Source organism: Priapulus caudatus, unplaced genomic scaffold, assembly GCF_000485595.1.
Source record: "Priapulus caudatus unplaced genomic scaffold, Priapulus_caudatus-5.0.1 Scaffold223, whole genome shotgun sequence".
Lineage (NCBI taxonomy): Eukaryota > Metazoa > Priapulida > Priapulimorpha > Priapulimorphida > Priapulidae > Priapulus > Priapulus caudatus.
In genome coordinates this window covers 34,574-53,904 of record NW_014577284.1, presented here as the reverse complement: position 1 = coordinate 53,904, position 19,331 = coordinate 34,574, and the positions used below count along the sequence as shown (strand labels likewise).

General features: G+C 47.7%; 2 protein-coding genes across 2 annotated transcripts in view; one reads left to right on the top strand and one right to left on the bottom strand.

Annotated features, from left to right (window-relative positions):
- LOC106807561 (NADPH--cytochrome P450 reductase-like) overlaps positions 1-12,928 on the top strand; it is a 20,615-nt gene extending 7,687 nt beyond the window's left edge. Inside the window, exons 3-15 of the mRNA XM_014809931.1 lie at positions 1,643-1,706; positions 1,946-2,074; positions 2,566-2,715; positions 3,218-3,419; positions 4,125-4,242; positions 4,498-4,614; positions 5,079-5,197; positions 5,672-5,853; positions 6,769-6,920; positions 7,458-7,553; positions 8,961-9,042; positions 10,578-10,663; positions 10,995-12,928. Of these exons, the coding sequence (XP_014665417.1) occupies positions 1,643-1,706; positions 1,946-2,074; positions 2,566-2,715; positions 3,218-3,419; positions 4,125-4,242; positions 4,498-4,614; positions 5,079-5,197; positions 5,672-5,853; positions 6,769-6,920; positions 7,458-7,553; positions 8,961-9,042; positions 10,578-10,663; positions 10,995-11,139 (1,642 nt within the window). The 3' untranslated portion in view covers positions 11,140-12,928. The remainder of the gene's footprint in view (positions 1-1,642; positions 1,707-1,945; positions 2,075-2,565; positions 2,716-3,217; positions 3,420-4,124; positions 4,243-4,497; positions 4,615-5,078; positions 5,198-5,671; positions 5,854-6,768; positions 6,921-7,457; positions 7,554-8,960; positions 9,043-10,577; positions 10,664-10,994) is intronic.
- A 5,985-nt stretch (positions 12,929-18,913) lies between these two features.
- The window catches only part of LOC106807560 (tetraspanin-3-like), a 25,322-nt gene continuing 24,904 nt past the window's right edge, over positions 18,914-19,331 (bottom strand). Inside the window, exon 8 of the mRNA XM_014809930.1 lies at positions 18,914-18,970. Within this exon, the coding sequence (XP_014665416.1) occupies positions 18,914-18,970 (57 nt within the window). The remainder of the gene's footprint in view (positions 18,971-19,331) is intronic.

Sequence of the window (19,331 nt, the reverse complement as noted above, 5' to 3'; positions counted from 1 at the left end):
TATCTTGCATTGTGATCTTGCTCTGTGATTGTTATCTTGCATGCTATAGGTTACATAACCTGTACATGGTGTTCTAGTATATATGCACTCATGATTAATGTGACCTTGGGTGGACATGACACAGTTTTATTAATAGTTATATTCATATTTTGTCCTACGCTTACACTTGAAGGTGATTTCATGCATACAGGGCAAAAATGGTTGCATAGATGTAGTGATAGCATGAGCATACATGGCTTTCTTGTTTATTTACACAGAGTACGATCAAGTACCGTACTACCCTTGTGTAACGAGTTGATTGCACTGTGTGGTGCAATGCCTGCCATTCTTTGATAGATGGATAATATTGTCTGTCTGTCTGTCGCACCTCAACTGCTTCAGCAGCAAACAGTTCAGGCCGTGTTCCAGCTCAAAATGTTCCCAGCGCGTGCAGGCACGTTATGAAAAGCACGTACAACGCGTACAAACAAACTGGTTAACGGCCACCACATAAGGTTGTCTCAATGGGGAGCCGCACCAAGGGAAGTGGGTCAGTGATTATATTATGATAATAGTGTTTGTGGGCCTGACTGGTGTCAATCAAAGGTCATTTTATTTTTAAGAACACTGTAGCAGTGTAGCGTGTGATATTGTGTAGACATGGAATCCTGCAGTAGTGCCTGTGTAATCTCTGTTTAGTCTCCCTTGGGAGGGGACTATGGCCTCGTTTATGTAACACAACAACTAGAGTATAGATTAGCACATGCGTTTGAGCATCTATACAGAGCACCCAGTTTCGCTGAGAGGGTCTATGTCCCCCAGGGTACTGTCGGAGGGTACTCTGGGTACAGTTCGATATATCGGAACGTATCCTGGTACTATCTAATATGCCGGACCGTACCTCGCCTACTCCACTAACGAGTAGTCTGTAGGGAGTCGCCTCCGCCTACTCCCTAACCCTAACCCTAACCCTAACCACATCAGATAGTTACCAGGGTACGTTCCGATATATCGAACCGTACCCAGGGTACCCTTCGATAGTACCCTGGGGGACATAGACCCTATGAGCCCCAGTTTCTAGCAGGACAACCCATGATCAGGAACACACCCTCAGACGCAGTACACAGGCTTTTAAGTTTAACACGTATTGTCCGATATGCCTTCAAAGCTGAAGCTAATTTGCAACACCTTAAATCCTCTGACTTGCCTCAATTGCCTCATCGAAATGCATTAATTTCCAGCTGTATTTTACATTTTACAGTCCCAACGCAGTCATGCTATGTTTTCATAGCTTGATGTGTAAGTCTCAGATCTGATCGAGTTTATCAATGTACTGGAGCCGCTTTTGACACACGTAATTGACTCCAAGTGGTGCAACCTCCTTTCAGGCTTTCCCCCATCCATCCATAAACGTTGTGCCTTCTAAAATACCTAGGGGAACCAGCAAAGAGTATGAGAAGCTAATTGAACAATTCGATGTAGAGATGAATGCATTTTTATCGGTCTACTCTAGCCTGCAGCTGAACCCTGCATGCACGTTCCCACTGCATAACTATGTGTAATCTACTGCATACTCATTGTGATCAGTGCCCAGAGACGGCTGTAGCTGGCAGGTGCTGCCATCGTGTGGCCGTGTATTTACGTGTGTGTGTGTGTGTTGCAGATCACCTGCACTGCAGACACAGTCCAGCATGACTGCAGGCTTCATTGCGAAAATGCAACACTCGGTAAGTGCCGTTTAATTACACGTCCGCTACGCAATAAACGCGCCGGTTGTCGCAGTCAGAAGGCTGTGAAGCAAAAGGGGTAATTTCGCAAGTATTGTTTAGTGGGCAGGTGGCAGCACTGTCCAGTTTTGGAAATTGACGGAAAACTGGAGGCGTTCCTCGGCTCACGGGCCAATCGCAGGCGAAGAGCTGACGGGGAGATGGCAGCATGGTTTGGTTCACCTGTTCACTTGTTTCAGGGCAGAAACGTGGTCGTGTTCTATGGGTCGCAGACGGGAACAGCCGAGGAATTTGCTGGTAGAATATCGAAGGACTGCATACGTTATGGATGGAAGGGCATGGCAGCCGACCTAGAGGAATGTGATATGGTAGGCAGCTCTCATATATATATATATAAGCTATATATAGGCTGCTCAATATTAGCGAAAATCCAAAGGTATAACGATCATATAAGTGCAGCATCCGACAAGAGAGTTATTGCCTTCTCTGTATTGTTCTTCGTGTTGTCACGACTGTAAACCCGCGTGACTATATCTAACAAACGAAAAATAACTCGTCAGAATTCTCCACTCTGTGTGTATATGAGAAAACCACATTCCCCTTAGATAATGTTGAGAGGTCGATCAAACCAGATCAATCAGTTTATACTTGTTTTTAATGCAGCACATTTTGACTCTGTGGTCCTGCATTGCCAAGCTGCGTTTTTAGCATGCTTACTTCGGGATGCTGATTGGCCAGAGCTACCTGTAAATTGCTCCGGGCGGATAAGGTAAATTAACTGCCGAACGCCGCCGCCGGGAAAAACCGCGTGTTAGTCGGAACGTACGGTAGACGAACGAACGGTCATTGCGTGTTCCAGGAGGACCTTCCGAAGCTCGCCGAGATCGACAACTCGCTCGCGGTGTTCTGTCTCGCGACGTACGGAGAGGGCGACCCGACCGACAACGCGCAGGAGTTCTACGATTGGATGCAGGAGGGCGGCGGCGACCTATCGGGCGTCAAATACGTGGTGAGTCTCGCGCGCGCGATTGGCTCTCGTGACCGCGCGAATGGCGTGCCTGCCGCGTCAGCGTGTGCCCTGCTCGGCTCGAATTCCACCGTCGCATTGATGGCAATTGCCAAGGTTGTTCTTCTTACTTGCTGTTGTGCATCTGCAAAATTGGATCGTATCCAGGGCAATAAACCGCTGTGGCTGTATTATCTAGTTTATGTCTGTGCCCCTCTAATAAGTTCATGTGGCGACGTAGTAGTGTATCATCGCTCCTCCCCCAGAATAACTAGGGTTGTTGAAAAGTAGATCATCTTGATAACCCTTCCGTGAACAAACTGCTGAATGATACATGTTGTAAAATCTCCGATCCAACCCAAAGGCAACGCTTCCCTTGGCGTTTAAAATAGTAGGCATTCCACTTCTTCAAAGTCTTTCTCTCCCCTCTCCCCCCTCTCTCACCCGCGCGCGAACTGTAGTCGTGGGTAGAGGGCGCTGACCTGTGTCTCGGCTGCACGCTCAGGTGTTTTCGCTCGGCAACAAGACGTACGAACACTACAACGCGATGGGTAAGTACACGGACCAGCGGCTGGAGGATCTCGGAGGCGAGCGCGTCTGCGAGCTGGGGATGGGCGACGACGACGGCAACATTGAGGAGGACTTTGTCACGTGGCGCGAGCAATTCTGGACGTCCATCTGTGAGCAGTACGGAGTCCAACCACTAGGTGGGGCTAGCGGTCAATCGATTAATCTTCTTTGTCACGTGGCACGAGCAGTACGGCGTGCAGCCACTAGGTGGGGACAGCGTTCGCTCGATTAATCCGTTTATAAGCCCAGCATTCTGACTTTTGTTTATCGATGTGGCATATTTTATTCTTGGTGTGTTTCTTTAGTTAACTTCGCCTGACATGGTCTGTGGGCAGTTCCAATTCAATGCTTGTCAACAAATTGTCACAAAGTCGACAATTTGGCATGTATGCAAAAAAAAAACACATATAAACTGGTCTAGCTTGATCAACCTAACATCATTGCAGTGGAATTATATCGCCCAGATGGATAAGTCAACTGAGGAAGCATTAAATTCACAAATGTGCTGCCATTCCAACGGTGCAACATGTGTTCTTGTGTCGTGGTCCCCAGTTCTTCTTAGTCTGATGAGATCAAAGCTGTTCTCAAAACCGCAAACCTGTGAAACCGTGCAAACTTCGCGAATCATTATAAACATAGATTAAATCGGGAGCAAAAACGTAGATGAAAGCATCCTCGACTAATCTTCGAGCGAATAAAGCCGTTGTGACTCTAACCTCCCACGCGTTTGCGTCAGAGAGGCGTCTAATCTCGCGGCAGCTTTGGCCACTAAATCGGTTTACGCTGGTGTGAGAGTGCCGTCGCGTTATTCGTGGTTTTCATCGTCGATCGATCGCTCGCAGGCGATGAGGTGAGCATCAGACAGTACAACCTGACGACACACGAACCGGAAGACATTCCCGAAGAGAAGGTCTTTACAGGAGAGATCGCGCGCATCCGATCCTACAAGAACCAGCGGCCGTAAGTGACATCGCAGACGCTCTCAAAACTAACCTACTGTATGAGCTCGAAGTATGATTAGTATTCCGTAATGGAGTGGCGAGATTTTAACATGCTTGTGCAAGAAGAGTCGCCTAATGTACTAGTAGCGTTCGTGTTGTTTGCATACGAGTTGGTTGTGTCGTACAAACAATGAGAAAGTTTAGATCTCATAATACAAGGTCCACATTTTAGGGTATAGTAATGTGTCAGTGAACGTGCCTGTCTTGCTTACAGACCCTACGATACGAAGAACCCATTCCTTGCTCCAGTGAAAGTCAACAGGGAGCTTCATCAGGGAGGTGATCGGTCCTGCATGCACATCGAACTGGATATCACTGGTTCTAAAATCAGGTACTCAATTTCTGTCCACCCAACAGTAAATTCGTGGACACTGTACACCAGACTCCACTGATGCAATTTTTGTATCACAATCCATTCATGAACACTGACTCTATCTTGCATCCATACCCCCAAATTTATCTGTCTATTCATCTATTCCCTACTATACCCACACATTCAACACCTTCTGTCTACTCACTATTTCCCCTATGGGTAGAGCCCCCGCTCTATTCTCACTGTTGTTTTATGGTCTCTTCCACCATTCTTTCATCTATTACCTGCACTAGTACAATAATTTTTTGTACATTTTTGAAAAAAGTTTGTAAACTAATTAGCTAAAATATTCATAAAAACGGAGAAAAATATGGGGGAAAAACATATTAACGCTTATTAACCATATTTCTGGGGTATATTGGAAGGGTAATTGTACCCTATCTGTTATTGCTGGCCACAAACTGGACTCTGTTTACATGCAGGTACGAGGCTGGGGACCACGTTGCTGTCTATCCCGTCAACGATGCAGCCATGGTGCAGAAGATCGGTGACCTGCTAGAAGTCGATCTAGACCAACTGTTCACACTCGACAACGTTGATGGTGCGTACCAATATAGCTATAATACATATGTAAATATGTACATAGATATATATAGAGAGAGAGTGTGAGAGAGAACTAGGGATAGATCAGTAGAAAGGCATATATGCGTAGATACACATGCACACATAACCACGTGTTTGTGTATATATATATATGGAGCTAGGAATATTTATAGAGATGAATAGAGAAATGCGTGCATGCGTATTTATACGTGACTTATCTGGAGATTATAATGCAAACATGAAAGTAATAGAGGCGAAAATAGAGAAGTATTAACTTTGTGGTTAAGCCGCGTATGCCGTGTATGTGTGTTACGGCGACGCACGCACGCACACACACGCATATTATACACACATATATATACATAAATATATATGTATATGTATACATATGTATATGTATATACATACATACATACAATATATGCGTAAGTGCGTCGATAATCAGATGATGGTTGTTGCTGTTGTGCGGCAGACGATTCGAGTAAGAAGCATCCGTTCCCGTGTCCGACGACGTATCGCACGGCGCTTAGTTACTACGTCGACTTCACGCACCCGCCGCACACGCACGTGCTGAAAGAACTCGAGGAGTATGCGAGCGACAGCGCCGACGCCGCGTTCCTACACAAGATATCGTCAAACACCCCCGAGGGCAAGGTAGACTGCTGCCTCGTCCACGACGCATCGTAGTTACATATAGTTTTATATAGTTACATATAGTACATGTAGTTAGAAGCGTCCACGTCGTGGCCTTGGTAATTTTTTATTCCTGATAACTGATTGCTGATTCTGCAACCACCAATCCATTCAGCTCCAAGGAAGTAGACTACTGCCCCATCCAGGATGCATCGTAACAGAAGTAGATAATTGGGAAGGAGTGTGATTTCAATAAACAAGGGAAATTCGTCATTTACTAGCCTTAGAATACCTACGATTTACTACGCGTAACTCAACCAACTTGAGCTCAAATCGTACACAGTACATTTGCCTAGCATCATGTGAAATTGTTTCCTCGTATACACCCACAATCCGGAGATACAGACTAAAACGTACGACACGATTCTCTATTCTGTTGGCCGCGGATCGACTCCATAACCCACCTAACTTGAAACAATAGGCAGCTACTAATGACTCTTGCGCACTCTTGCGCCCTCAGCGATGCGGTGTGGCTCGCTGGGAGATTGGAGCTGGAGCTGCTGCTGATTGCAGTGGGCGTACATGCGTGGGGGGCATACCAGCTGTAAATAGGTCAAAGATTAACTCGCCGAGTGTTGCGTCGATGTCCAATCACCCAGTGAGCCACACCGCATCGCCGAGGGCGCAAGAGTAGTATTATCCGTACGTGTGCGATGCGTCGCATATCTGTCGCATGCGCCCAAACGTAACTGTGGAAATCGTAATTCGTGTAAAAAGTATGCATTCCCTTTGTAAATATATGCTCACGATTAGCTAGGGATAGATATTTAGATGATTTTTACATTATTATTAATCACTATTTGTTTATTATTATTAACATTTACATAGTTTACATAGTATGATAGGAAATTATTTGTGATTGAACCATACCTACAGAGCCTCTACAGAGAGTGGGTGGTTGAGGGCTGTAGAACCATGCTGGCTATACTAGAGGACCTGCCGTCTGTGAAGCCACGTGTTGACCATCTGCTCGAGCTTCTCCCTCGGCTGCAGGCCCGCTACTACTCGATATCCTCCTCCCCCAAGGTAAGTGCCACACACCTCTCCTTCTCTACCTCTCCTCCCCCACCTCTCCTCCCCCAAGGTAGGTGCCACACACCTCTCCTTCTCCACCTCTCCTCCCCACCTCTCCTCCCCCAAGGTAGGTGCCACACACCTCCCCCCACGCCTCCCGCCAAGGTAGGTGCGCACACACGCTCTCCTGCCCGCCAGCCTGCTCCTCCCCAAGGTAGGTGCCACAAAGCTCTCCTCCCCACGCTCTCCTCCGCCCAAGGTAGGTGCCACGACCCTCTCCTCCCCACATCTCCTCCCCGCAAGGTAGGTGCCACACCTCTCCTCCCACGTCTCCGTCCCCGAAGTAGGTGCCACACCTCTCCTCCCACGTCTCCTCCCCCAAGGTAGGTGCCACACCTCTCCTCCACATCTCCTCCCCAAGGTAGGTGGCCAGCACCTCTCTCCCACCTCCCTTCCCCCATTCTCTTCCCACACCCTCTCCATTTACAGTCTCCCTACCAGTGTTCTCTCTCCGTTGATTCACGGCTTCTGCCTCTCGTTCGTTCTCCAGGCCATCCGAAACAGCATTCACATCACCGCCGTTCTCACGGACTATGCGACGGGCCGACGGACGACAGAACCACGGTGTCGCCCACCTACCCGTGGCTGTAAGCTGAAACAGGCCCGCTGGAGAGACACTGCCGTGCGTTCCGCATCTTCGTGCGCAAGTCCAGTTCCGCCTGCCCTTCAAGACGTCGACGGCCTGTGTTGATGATCGCGTCGCGGGAACGGGTTGGCACCTGTTCCGTGGGTTCATACAGGAGCGACACGCACATATAAGAGCGAAAGGTACGAGATAAAAAAACAAAAAACCAACGTGTATCTAGTTGTACAGTTTTTGCATGCCGGCTCTCTGAGGTTGCAATTCTACTTGCGAATTGAGATTGGCAATTTCAGAACAGCGACCGGAGTATTTTGGCGTGGCTGCAGAGTACAACAAACCGTCGCTCATCGCACCACATGTCTTTGCAGCATAAATCTGCCGTCGTTACGCTGCTTTAGACGCACGTTCTGGTCAAACACAGGTCGAGATCCTGGTGATCGGCGTAACATCTCACTCTCTCTCTCTCTCTCTCTCTTTCTCGCTCCTTCACTTCGCTTCATCGCTTCTCGCTCGCCTCTCGTCACTCACTCTCTCACTCTCTCTCTTTCTCTCTTTCTCTCTCTCTCTTGCTCCCTCACTTGACTCTCTCTCTCTCTCTCCTGCTCCCTCAGTTGCTCTCTCTATCTCGCTCCTCACTCGCTCCCTCACTTGCTCTCTGTTCTCTCTTTCTCACGCTCTTTCTCTCGCACTCTCTCTTTCTCTTTCTCTCTCTCTCTCTCGTGTCTCTCTCTCTCTCTCTCGGTATATATATATATACATATACTTCTTGGGCTCTCTCTCTCTCTCTCTCTTTCTGCTCTCTCTCTCTCTCTCTCTCTCTCTCCTCTCTCTCTCTCTTCTCTGCTCTGCTCTCTTCTCTCTCTGCTCTCTCTCGTCTCTCTCTCTCTCTCGTCGTCTCTCTCTCCTTCGCTCTCTCTCTCCTTTTCTCTCTCTCTCTCTTCTCTCTTCTCCTCTCTCCTCGGTCTCTCTCTCTTCTCTCTCTCTTCTCTTTCTCTCTCTTTCTCTCTCTCTTTCTCTCTTTCTCTCTCTCCTCTCTCTATCTCTCTCTCTCTCTCTCTTCTCTCTCCTCTCTCCGTCCTCTTTCTCTTCTCTCTCTCTTCGTCCTCTCCTCTCTCCTCTCTCATCTCTCATCTCGTCTCTCTCTCGTCTCCTCATCTCTCTCTCTCTCTCTCTCTCTCTTCCTTCTCGCTCTCATCTCTCTTGTCCTCTGTCTCTCTCTCTCTCTCTCTCCCTTCTGTAATCTCTCTCTCTTGCTATATATATAATATACTATATATATATATATTATGTATACATATACGGCTTTTGACTCGCTCTATCTATTCTCCGCAGGCAAGGCAGGTCGGCGACGCACGGTGCTGTACTTTGGCCCGCTGTCAGTAACGTGACGTTCGACTACATCTACGGCGAGCGAGGCCTCGCCGAGTAGCAGCAGACTCAGCGACGCTCACGCAGCTTCACGTCGCGCGTTCTCGCGGATCCAGCCGGCAAAGGTAGGTGGCCCACGTGTTGAGCGTAGATGAGCGCGGCGTCCGTCACGTCGGCCGAGCATTGTGCGCTGTAGCATGATGTCCGCGTCCCGTGTAGAAAAGGTAGGATAGTATAGAATAGTACATATATAATATGGAATGATAATATATAATATGGCAATATTAATTGGGCAGTAGTAAGCTAGCTGTCCGGTTACCGCGACGCCGCAGCTCCAGCTACGCGTCCGGCACATTCCATTTCACCGCGTTACAATTTAGTAACCCACCCATTCTTGGCATGGATAACTTGTTGGTTGTTGTCGCATTTCGTTACAGACTTTCCACTGTTTACTTAAAACTAACCTTACAACAAATAATCGTACGCGTGTGTAGGGTGCTATGGCAGCGCCGCGGATTTAAGGCCCGGTTTGGCACCAGTTTCCAGAAACCGGTCACAGGCGCCTGCAAAATTCACGCAGAATGCACGGGCAAATCATAGCCAATTTTTTTTAATTTTTCGGGGGGCATGCCCCTTGAACCCCCCTACCTGCAGAAGAGCATATGAAAACTGGTTCTACAAACCCTCTGATCGCCTCTAGGTATGCCATGACACAAAAGTTTCGAGCATAGAAGCTTCCAATACCTACGTCAGCGATGTAGGCCATGCCCCCTTTCAAAATCGAAATTGCATCTGTTATTAATGACGTAATTTACTTGAACTACGTTATTAGCTTAATTACACTCGGTAAGTAATAATATAGTAAAAACTTCTTGTTTTTGTTTTTTGCTGAAAAAATTGATAATTGGGTTACGATAGAAATAGATGACCGGTATGCGTAGCGCTGGAGAGCTGGGGTAGGATGCGTACTCAGGCGCCCCACCTGCTGATTACTGCATGGCGACCCAGTCAAGTTAACGTAAGCCAGTAGAGGTGGACTGAAGTACCAGTCTGGAGCTTAGGCGTCCGGTAAGCCAGACGCGCGTAGCCACGGCCTATATAAGTTATATTATTAATATAGAAACTATATATAGTATACATGTATTACATGCCACTTGTGTGTGTGTGCTGTTGTGTTGTGTGGTGTGTTGCTGTGGTCGTCTGCGTGCGTGCTGGTGCGTGCGTGCGTGCGTGCGTGCGTGTGTGCACACTATGTGACCTGTTCAGTTGGGTTATGCACTGGCTTTGCAGCACATGCAACACTCGATCACATAGCTGTGACGTAGAACATTTACAATTTTATAGCTCACATAAACTTTTCTCACACTGAAGTCGATAAGTACAGGTAAACAAACTTTTAGGTTGCTTATTTGAATACTTATTCACGATACTGTATATATGAAAATACTATACATGATATTGGTGACATTCTTGTGCAATTTTGACTCGGCCAATAAAGCATATTGAAGGTATATGCAGAAGGTTATAAATGTCCTGTTAGGCAATCTATTCTCCATTAGGTGTGAACTGTTGGTGATCACTCACTGTTTTGTAAGAAGATGCTTGGTAATCAAAGAACATGGTTTTCCGTATAACAAATATTATTCAATATCTATTATAGGTATATGTAACACATCTGCTGGAGCAACAGGCCGAATCTGTTTGGAAATTACTAGACGAACAAAAGGGTCATATATACATCTGTGGGTATGTATGATTAGATATTGTATGGTGCTATATTCTCTTTATTATGTAAGTTAATATTCTATTAAAATGTGCTTGGTTTTTTTTCAATTCTTTGATTTGTTTAAAGTACTATTGACTGCTTTGTCATTATAAGCATGAAATAAAAATGTTGTCATAGAATGTATTCAGCGACTTAATAATACATTGTGACAGTCAGATACATTGTGCATAAATCTTTTATAATTTTGTTATTGCTTGGCCAATAATATACTTTATGAATATGATAACGAATTCTTTCCAATGGATCTGACAATTAACTTATAAATGCCTCCCCCTGCTAAACTCGTTTCAGTGACGCGAGAAACATGGCACGTGACGTCAACAACATTCTGACGAAGATATGTCAGGAATATGGAGGCCTGACGACAGAGCAGGCCGCCGAATACATCAAGAAATTAGAAACGAAAGGACGCTACGGCAAGGACGTGTGGAGCTAACCTAACGGACAGCTAGACAATTGACAGCGACGTTAATTCTGATGTGGAAATTATGCTATTTTATTCTCCAAAGTGCTGTTCGCGCAGAATAACGAATAATCTATTATAAGGATCCTTTAAATCATGCAGAACGTTGCGCTTGGAGGTGTCGGTGCGGCTAAATCGGAAGCTGGTGAAACCGATGTGGCCCCGGATTTATTCCCTGTACGCTGCTGACATTGTTTTCAGCAGTCAGACTTGCGGTGATCAAAGCAACAGTCTGGCTAGTGGTTATAATCATTAGATTAACATGAATGTTGTTAAGGACAGCAGAACATGTGCAGTGTTTTAATAACAGAACCCCCCTGCCGTTCAAGAACCATGTAGAAGAGTGAACCGAGGGTTAGAGCAAAAGCTAACGTAATGCGAAATGTAAATGTTAATCAGCTGCCATGCAGCGTGACACTGCCCTGGTGTCAGGTAACACATCGTGGTGTTATGTAATCATTCCTGTAAGTGTGTGAAATAAACGGCAGGGTCCATTATCTAACCTGTGGGCACTCGATCGTGAATACTTTGTTAATAAGCGACCGCTGCTTGCATCGGCTTTGGTTCCTATTGTTGTGCCTGCATACGTATCTGATGGGTGCCGGAGAGAAATGTGCGATCGTGATTTTATTTTACACGGTATTGGTGGCGGAATTCTAGTAAATTTTAGGTTTGTGTCTAGTCTTGACAATGAATCGTTGTTATTTTAATGGTGTTTGACGTGTGAGTTTAATTAAATCTGCGTTTTGGTTGTTATGTCATCTGCTGGTAGGTTCAACAAGTGTAATCAGTAGGAAAAGTAACTGTGCTGTATATGTATGATATATGTTGTGATATGAATTGGGGACGAGAACAGTCAGAGACAGTCAAATAAATTATTGCCTCTCTGTCCACACGATCTTCTGCAAAATCAGGTGACCTTCAGAAAATATGCAAGAAAGTTGCTCTGATATAAATCTGCCTGGCGAGAGCCGTTAAACAGTATTGAAAAGTGATATTAATGGTTAAGATAGTAGACTTGATCCACAAAGAGTTATTTATAGCCGTCACTTGACACTACCCTTCACCAATGGGAAAGCACCACTTTTTCATGTTTCCCATAGGGGGCTGCAAATATAACTAATGTTGTCAGTAGGATATATTGTCAGTTATCTTGTGTTGCAAGAATGATTAACAGTCTTTGTTTTCGTTGCATTCGGCTGCCAGTTTGCTGTTCTTCAGGCTTTTTTCACATAATCTTACTCTTTTAGTCTTGCACTTCCGAGGTGGAAACTATGGCATGCGTGCAAACCATAGTGAAACAGCTATGAGTTTTGTGCAGATTAGTAGCACAGTTGGCTTCGCGGGGGTGGGGGGGGGCAATATTCCTGTAAATCGGTGTGTTTGTGTAATTCCCGCTAGACTTTGGGAGAGCGTATGGGTCGGTTCTCTAGCATTGCATGTAAGAGTACCAGTGTAGGAGTTACAATACGTTTAGTGGTGCTGATTAACGGTTCAATGAATGCTTGGTAGGAATACGTAGCATTGTCTGCTATGATTGTTATCAGAAATTTCAGTGAAATGATTATATTTTTGATAAATTTAATAATGCCAGCATTTCATAATAATCCCATGGCCTTTATCATGCATAGTTGGCACATTTAATGCTTTCACATATAGATAAATGACATGAAATATATTACCGTGTACAAGTTCTATAATTATTTAAAGGAAAATTATAGGAATGGAAGACGTATAATAAACACGTGAACTGTATACGCTAGCTGTTAAGTGTATTTTCTTTCGGTTCGTGCGATGGTGAAGGTATAGAGGCAACAGGTTCGAATCCTACTAAGGGAAAATTGTTTTAACTTTTTATTTTTTTAAATTTAATATCGTAATTATTAATGTTATTAATCATCCTGATATTATTCTATTACTTAGATAGCTCAAAATTACATTAGGAACATTACGAATTACAATATTAAATTAAAAAAATTAAAATGTAATATATCCCCAGCGAGATTTGAACCTGTCATCTCGGTCCTTGCCAAAAATCGTATAGTGCCGGAGGCACAAGATAAACCACTCGCCAATCACAGCGTAGTAGGTCATGGGTCGCTACAACTGTACAGTTATGATATTGTTTATTTAGTTATATTAACGGAGAGAAAGAACTCTGACAGTTATCGTTATACTGTATTGACATTAGTTCCCTTTCATTTGTTTCAGCGTGTCGCTTAAATTTTCTAGTGAAATAAAACTCCATTCAGGAAACGAGTTCTTCTTTATGTAAGCGACACCTTCCTGCCTTCGCTATGGTGATAGTTGCCTGCCCCATCCTGGGATGTGAATACCAGACGGAAGATACCACTGAGGGTATCGCCATCGCCACATTGAATATTCATGCGCTATCGCACCAACCCACGAAGACCGTCCGTCCGTGCGCCGGTGGGAAGCATTTCGTCGTGGATCGGAGATCGATGACACTTCGGCACCCCGGCAGCTACTCCAGTGCGCGAGTGACGCCCTATCCGACGTCATCCTCAAATCAGACCCTTTCATCATGGACAAGTCCATCGAGGAGGTTCTAGCGGTAATGCGCGCGTTTACCGTCATCCCCGTTGCCACGGGCGTTCTTCGTGCCGAGCTGGTACAGATGCGACAGGGCGCAGACGAGCTCTTCCGCGCATTCGCGGCGCGCGTTCGTGGCAAAGCGGAAACATGTGGCTTTAGAAGTAAATGTACGTGTGACTGCGGATCGACCATCGAGGACGACTACACAGACGAGATGATTCGTGACGTCCTCCTCGCCGGCATGACTGACATAGACATACGCCGTGAGGCGCTAGCCGCTGAGGATATTCAAAAGAAGGCTGTGAACGACGTCATTGCCCTCGTCGAGAGCAAGGAAATGGCACGAAATGCGTTTTCATCGTCGTCGTCTCTCTCGGCTGTGTCCACATTCAGACGCGCAAATGCGCCGCCTAAAGTCGACCCGCTACCTGTTGCCGCCAAAGCGCCAGGAATCCGGCACCTGCTGGCTGACAGACAGCAGCATGCGCCGTGCCCTGATTGCGGCAAGTTATTCTACCTGTTCACTGAGAATGCCTTCGGCTGAAACTCAAAACCCTACAAGCAGTGTATTGATTGCTTCCGTGCAAGCCGTCGGAGGGGGCACGGTAGAGGGCGTGCCACTGCACCCGCAGCTGAGGCAAATGCGCTGGCAGCAACACCCTCGTCCTTGGTCGCTCAAGTCTCGGCAGGCACTGCACCTGGCAGCGGATCCCCGTCACCGCGACGACGTCGCTGCCGCCACCGCAGGAAAGCCGAGGTTGTTCTCCTGGAACATCATATATTCCGTGCTGGTGAATGGCGTCGTGCCCGCCTAGCAGATCACCCACGCGTCGAGGTCACCATCTCCATGGTGAAGCATGGGTGCGGTGATCCCTCGTCCCACCGCAAAAGTGTTTCAAGAGCCATCACAGACACCGGGGCGCAGTCAAACTTGTGGTCACTCCACTCGTACCTGGATGCCGGCTTCTCCCAAAGCGATCTCTTGCCAGTGAAGCTTGGGCTCAGCGTTGCTAACTCCTCGCCCATCGCCATTGACGGAGCGTTTTTCGCCTGCCTACAGGGCCGAGCACCAGATGGCACCGATATCACCGCTCGCTCCATGGTGTACGTCAGCCAAGATGTAACTGATCTCTATCTATCCTACGAGACCATGCTGGACCTAGAAATCATTAACAGGAGCTTTCCGTCGGTTGGTGGCGCTCGGTCGGGCTCAGGAGATGCGCAATCTGCGGCAATGTCTCCCTCTATCAGCCAAACCCGTGCCCTCAACGCTGGCTGCAGTGCACAACACGATGAGAGCATCACATGCAGTTGCCCTCAGCGCAGTGCGGTACCTCAACGCCCGGCAACCTTACCGTTCCCCTGCAAACGAGAGGACAACGAGAAGATGAAGCAATGGCTTCTCGACCGCTATGCTGCATCAACTTTCAACACATGTCCTCATCGACCACTCCCGTGCATGGCCGGCCCACCAGTGGAGATTCACCAAGAAATCGACGCACAACCGCGCACGTGTCACACGGCCGCTCCGGTGCCGTTGCACTGGCAGCAAAGAGTGTACGAGGACCTGATAAGGGATGAGGCCTTGGGCGTGATTGAGAAGGTCCCGTATGGTGAACCAGTCATCTGGTGCCATCGCATGGTGATCACGCGCAAGCATGACGAAACCCCACGGCGCACTGTGGACCTCTCCCCCCTCAAAAAGCACTGTAAACGGAAGACCTTCGCGTCAGAATCGCCTTTCCACCTCGCTCGGCGTGTCCCACGGCAGACCTGGAAGACCGTCACTGACACCTGGAACGGCTACCACTCTGTGCCTCTTCGCGAGTCGGACCGTCGCCTGACAGCCTTTATCACGCCGTTTGGACGGTGGCGCTATACTCGGGCACCCCAGGGTTTCTTGTCGTCCGGTGATGGCTACAACCGTCGATTCGTTGCCATCCTCTCCGACTTTGAGCGGAAGGAACGTTGTGTCGATGACACAATCCACTATGACGCCGACCTCGAGACGCATTGGTGGAGGACCATAGACCTCCTCGCAACACTCGGTGCCGCTGGTGTCATCTTGAACCCAGACAAGTTCCAGTTTGCCGGGCGGGAGGCTGACTTTGCTGGCTTTCACATTTCGGATGACTCAATTGAACCGCTACCCAAATACCTGGACGCCATTCGCCACTTCCCGACGCCGACCTCGACAACTGACATCCGCAGCTGGTTCGGCCTTGTCAACCAGGTTGCCAACTACGCACAGCTTCGAGAGGCCATGGCGCCATTCAAACCCTTCCTGAGCCCGAAACAGAAATTCTGCTGGACGCCTGAGTTGGATGCGGCCTTCACCGCCTCAAAGGGAGCAATCGTACAGGCGATACGAAGTGGCGATGAGATTTTCGACACTGGGAAGCGCACTTGCCTCCGCCCTGACTGGTCCACTCGAGGGATCGGATATTTCCTGCTCCAGCAACACTGCATGTGCACATCAGGGCTGCCGGACTGCTGCATAGACGGATGGCGAATTACGCTGGCAGGATCGCGCTTCCTGTCCTCTTGTGAGCAACGGTACGCACCCATTGAGGGCGAGGCACTGGCTGTTGCCTGGGGTCTTGAGCAGACCTGCTACTTCACCCAGGGGTGTGACGACCTGGTCGTGGTGACCACAAACCCTTGGTAAAAATCCTGGGAGACCGAACCCTCGACGAGATCTCGAACACACGTCTGTTCCGAGTAAAGCAGAGAACCCTGCCTTGGCACTTCCGTATCGCCCACCTACTTGGCAAGACGAACTTCGCGGCCGACGCGACATCTCGTCATCCATCCCCATCCAGCGAGATGGCAGGTATCAGTGTGGGAGACATGGTTGAGCCAGCAATCTCAGCGGCAATCCGACGTGAAACTGAGGAACTGTCCTCTATCTCTTGGCAGCACATTGCCATGGAGTCCGAGAAAGACGATTCTATATCTGCCCTTCGCCGTGCAATTGAGAATGGATTCCAGGAGAGTGACCGCCTCCTCCCACACGTTGCGCCCTATTGGCAATATCGTGACGGCCTTTACGTCCTAGACAACGTCGTTGTGTATGAGGATCGTGTTGTGGTGCCGCCGTCACTCCGCCGTTCCGTGCTGGAGAACTTGCATGCAGCTCACCAGGGCGTGTCGTCCATGGAACTTTGCGCACGAGCCATGATCTTCTGGCCCGGCATCACTGCCGATATTCACAAAATCCGTGCGGAATGCTATGAGTGCAACAAGAATGCTCCGTCCCAAGCACCTCTTCCGTCCATGCCGTCAACACCACCATCCACACCGTTTGAAGCTGTGTTGGTTGTCAACTGACATCGATGTTGGTTGTCGGACACGATTGTCCTCCGATGAAAAAGTACGAGTACTAGTGTCACCGACTGTACTCACTGTTGATAGTCTGTTACCGCTCGCAGCACGCTGCCACCATGTAACACGCCAGTATAAACATAACTCAGAGTGAAAGATAACACACATAGTTTATTCGTACACTTCTTGTTCCGCCATCTTCCAACTACCACGATCACACCACGTGACCCTTCACACATACAGGGCGGGAACACATAGAACAAGACTACGCGGTGTGATACAGATTGTTAAGGTGAGTGACCACTGTCCGGTGCAAAGCAAAACTATACCTAATTAACATCCAGTTATGACATATCACTTTCAAACCCTCACCCAATGTCAGTCTAACGTCTGTCTAACTTTCATATCCAACCATAATCTAACGTAATTCTAACGTTGTGACAACGTCGGAATCTAACGTAATTCTAACGTTGTGCTCTGACGTTGTGTCAACGTCGGAATCTAACGTAATTCTAACGTTGTGTTCTGACGTTGTGTCAACGTCGGAATATGACGTCTATCTAACTTTCATATCCAACCATAATCTGACGTAAATCCAACGTTGTGCTCTGACGTTGTGTCAACGTCGGAATATGACGTCTATCTAACTTTCATATCCAACCATCATCTGACGTAAATCTAACGTTAGGATCCAACGTATATACAACGTAAATCTAACGTCATGTGCCCACTGGGTTGGTAAATGTTGATATAGTAAATTTATTCTTCTGCTCAATCGTTATCGAGATATTAAGCCGAATACACTTTATGTATGCAGCTCACCCTTAGGCGCAGTATATACTGGCTTAGATAATAGATAAATTGGCTTAGTCGTCAATACGGTACGCTCCGATACATTTCCATAGTTTCTTAGATCGAGCACTAGATAGCGGTAGTGTAAATCAGCGCCGCTGTCACGGTCTGAGATTACCCCCAGTCTGAAATTACCCCTAGCACTTCTCTAATACGCCCGCACTGCGCTGTCTTTCCGCCACGCTCGCACCACGATTGTTTTGAACATGTTCAAAGTTTGGCCACGCTCTCCACGCTCATGGTGACTGCACCGCGCTCGATCGCGATCGCAGTACGTCCATATACGCTCATACTGCATTCTACTCGTTTCCACCACGCTCTTAGAGCGTAGTACGAGCGTAGTGAGATCGGGGCCTTGGTGTGAATGGGGTATTACCCAGGTCCCTTTGGGTAGAGACCAAAGCCGTATAATCGCTCAAAACGAGCAAAACTTAAAGACTTAAGGTCAAGACGCACTGCAGCGACAGCGACCGACCGTAACGACAAAAGTCGCGGCGACTAGCTGGCGCAAACACACTGCAGCGACAGCGACCGACGATAGGTCAAAGTTCACCCAGCAATCGCCACAGTGGCACACATCATCACATGAACAAACGGCAAAAACTCCTGCTGCTGCTTTTAAATAACAGGTTGCAAAAACTCTCTAGGTATAAGGATAAGACAATATTAATAAAGTAAAATATACGCAGCAAATTATCATACGTACGTAAGCCGCTACTCACTGTGGCTGAAGGGGTCGTTGTCGTATCAGGTACTACACTCTACAGTACATAATTTATATGTACCCGAGGTACATATATGTATACACAAAGTGTAGCTCATAGGGCTATGTCCCCCAGGGTACTGCCGGAACGTACCCTGGGTACAGTCCGGTATACCGGAACGTACCCTGGTAACTACTAACTATCTGATATGGTTAGGGTTAGGGAGTAGGCGTAGGCGACTTCCTGGACTCGTTAGTGGAGTAGGCGAGTTAAAGTCCGGCATATTAGATAGTACGCGATCTCACGTTGTTTTATATGCTCTCGTACCTGGGTGCGTTGCACTCAGCAAGAGTTAAGATGCCAACGACCTGCGGAGGGAAAAAATCAGGTGTTATATGTGTACGATATTGGGACTTATAGTCTGATGTCTAGCTACTACAGATGGTTCTCAGTATTTACTTGTCGTGCTGATTATTCTGGTTCTAACTGTGCGCAACACGTCTCTCTCCCTCCCTCCTTCCCTCCTTCTCTCTCTTCCTCCTTCCCTCCCGCCTTCCTTCCCTTCATCTCTCTCTTCCTGCTCCTTCCCTCTCTCCCTCCCTTCCTCTCTTCCTCCTCCCTCCCTCTCTCTCTCCCTCTCTTCTTCCTTCTCTCCTTACCTCCTTCCCGCCCTCTCTCCTTCCCTCTCTCCCTCCCTTCCTCTCTTCCTCCTCCCTCCCTCTCTCTCTC